Here is a 3,133-nt window from a genome sequence, read left to right on the forward strand (position 1 = left end):
ATAAGAAGATTTTTCTATGCCTATGGCTATGCCAAAAGCCACATGGTGGAAAGCTCCACCCTCACGAATGTCCGGTAGCATGGGACGTAAGACGCGGCCAAAAAATCCCTGAGAGTGGCTCCATCCATGAGTAGTGCAAAATCATCTTTCCAACTTGCCAAAAAGTGCCGCTTCTTCACTTATTAAGTCCATGTTTTATCGTGCTTAAAAACAACTTTTTGGAAGCATGGGTCGCTGTCGAATTGTGTCTGATATAAAGATGTAAGATAAACTACCTGGCTTAGTGAACGATACTAACGAAATCAGACATGTAAATCATGTCCTTTTGTTCATTGTCGAGCAACAGGTTCTACAGAGATAATAACTACAACATGATAGCCCTTATCTCTCAGCTATATTTGAGCGGGTTAGTCATCCCTCCGAACTCACGATCAGTCACAAGATTGCTAACGCTGTGAAGTGATCATGGATCCAAAGTATTCACAACAACAACCCTATGCCCAACCATACCCAAGTAATGGGGGTGGATTCAACCATCAACCTGGTTTCTCTCAGCAACCATCTCAAATCGTTTATCCTGCTTACGACCATGGAGCGGTTGTTCCTCAGCCAGGATATAATTACCAGGGTGCCCAAAGTCAAGGTGTACATCCGTCCCAAGTTGGTATTGCTCCTCAATTTCCATCCGGCCATCAAGGATATCAAAATGGTCCACAGGTGAATAACAAAAAGTCATGCTTGAAAGATCATAACACCTTGGTGTTTTGCGTTTTTTTATAGTCTATCTGTCTAAAATCATTGGTATTTTGGTAACTATCTGGCAATGGTATTGCCATTACTCATTCCTCTTTTGATGAACTTGCGTTCAGAGCATAGTTGAAGCATACTTAATAGCAATTTAATTGCCGTTGTAAAGTGTTCGAAATTGATGTCCTGTATTATGTTTGACTTTTGATCTTGCGACTTATTTGTTTGCAAAAAACTAGTTTTTTTCGCGAAATGTTATCACCTTGTTGATACTTTTATATGAAGCAGTAAGCACTACACACTCCAATTCAACTGTCTTCTTTGGTTATTTAGGCCCAATCGTGGAACACGGGCAACAATTGGAACAACTATGGAGCTACAGCTCCTCTGCAGCAGGTGACTTTCGGGGCTCTCTTTATGTCTCTCAGAAAACTAACTTCTAACACCGGGATTATCAAACAGGGGCCTGTAATGTCTTTGATAAATGCTAATATATCAATTCTTTCTCAGTGTAGGTTTAACGGGCCATAAAGTACCAATGCTCTCCTCAATTAACTGTGGAAACAAAGTCACAAAAAGATCTGAGTTAAAGTAGGCGTTTCATTTGTAATGAAAGATCTCGATGTAATTGCTTGATTAATGGATGAATCAACCAGTCGTATTCTTTTGCTTTGCTTTCGTTTTTCAAGGGCTTTTATAACCGCCACAGGGAATGTAATCCCCAGTACCATTGAAATGAAAGGTTATGATTATTCTATTTATTGCTTTTCAATCTTTATTTTACACTTGGTTTATCAACGAGTTTGGATTGGCAGACCGAGCAAGTCCTTGAATGTAGGGTTGATGTGGAATGCTATCTAAAAATTTGTCCAAGTCTGAGTGGAAAGATGTAACCGGATCAACAAGGCTTATGTATTCCCTACGAATATTAAAGAGAAGCAATTGCTATGATTTTTCCATTCCTTCTGATTACGCAATGGGCTAGTTAAAATAAACTGAGAGCAATTGTATTTGTAAATAAGATTAAATGACACTATTCAGTAACAGCCAAATTTCGTTTTATTACAATTCAATTACCTTTTTTCAGAATACCCTTTTAAAAAAACCGATTTTACTTACCTTAGTTCAAATTCACCGTCGTCCTTTTTTTTGAGTATTTAACAAGTTAAGTAGCCCAGGTAAGTGGCAGTAATTTGTCTTTGACCATGCTCGTGTACGTAACACTTTCTGCTCTATTTTCCTTGATTAAAACACTATGAAGATAATTTAGCTAAGAAAGTAGTGGTGGGCTAGTGAGGACTCCAGTCAGAAAAAAGGTCAGAAATCAAAGGAATCGTAAGTGTCCGGCTTATGGCGGACTCGCTCCAGCACTTGTAGAGAGTGCCACAGGAACAGCATGTTTTTCATTTTAATAGTTTTTCATAGTCAGTGACAGATAAATTTGGCAACACTAGAAGACTCTGACCCATGAGCGCAAAGTCGAATGAGCATTGCAGCCCAGGGAGGAAAATTCAAGCACAGGAATAAGTTGGTGGACAAGACTAAATGAAGAAACGGCAACAACTAGTGTAAATCCCATGGTTTTTAAAAAATCACAAAAAAATCTCTTTCGGACGGAAATGAGATTGCAATTTGCATTTGAAATTTCTCAATTATATCCCTTTAAATGTAATTTACTACATTTCCAATTGCTCTGTTTCTCAGTTCTCAGTAGTTTTTCCATTGGTCAATGTCGAAGTCCGGAAACAGGTTGTGGTTCTAAATCTGTTAGTGTGGTTAACGTCTAAAAACGTCCTGTCGAGAAAGGTCGAGAAGGGAATCGAACCAAAGACCTCTCTCTTGTTACGAAGCCACACCACCTCCTCCTCCTATTGGCTCTTAAAAACACATAAAAAAATTATAAATAAAAATATTTATGAAAGAAATACCGATCTTTTTTGTTGAACTTTTTGCAGAAAACAATGCGATCCTTTGTTTTGATTGCTTGTTCCACACAGTGGGTCTGTTACAGGCTTTGTCAAGGGTTTAACAATCGGGCTATTTTTTAAAGAGCGGGAGTAGTATGTGTTTTTACGAAATGGAAAGGCTAAATTGAGTGTATTAGGCTCAATCTCAATTTCCAGATGCTTATGGCAAATAAAGTGCACTGAGGAAAGGCATTTCCGAATCAATTTTTACACTTTCTTGAGTTTGGGCACTTTTGTTTGGCTTGCTTCAATGTTTCTTTTGTATGTTTTCTAAGACTTTTACAATGTTAAGAAACCCGGTTAAACATTTTTTTTATGCGGACTTTCTTACCGCTGGCGGGATTGGAATCCCAACAGCTCAAGACGAGAAGATTATTCATTTTACTTGAATTTTATTTGTATATATTATTTGATCGACC

The 3,133-nt window shown here is 38.1% G+C and overlaps 1 protein-coding gene across 2 annotated transcripts in view; it reads left to right on the forward strand.

Annotated features, from left to right (window-relative positions):
- The first annotated feature begins 417 nt into the window (after nt 1-417).
- Nucleotides 418-3,133, forward strand: part of LOC131891812 (protein lifeguard 3-like) — a 13,891-nt gene continuing 11,175 nt past the window's right edge. The window contains exons 1-2 of one of the 2 annotated variants that reach the window (XM_059241482.1): nt 418-717; nt 1,081-1,143. In XM_059241482.1, coding sequence (XP_059097465.1) covers nt 466-717; nt 1,081-1,143 — 315 coding nt within the window. In that variant the 5' untranslated portion in view covers nt 418-465. The remainder of the gene's footprint in view (nt 718-1,080; nt 1,144-3,133) is intronic. The other variant, XM_059241483.1, reaches the window with a different exon arrangement.

The sequence above is a fragment of the Tigriopus californicus genome, chromosome 12 (genome assembly GCF_007210705.1).
Source record: "Tigriopus californicus strain San Diego chromosome 12, Tcal_SD_v2.1, whole genome shotgun sequence".
Classification (NCBI taxonomy): Eukaryota; Metazoa; Arthropoda; class Copepoda; order Harpacticoida; family Harpacticidae; genus Tigriopus; species Tigriopus californicus.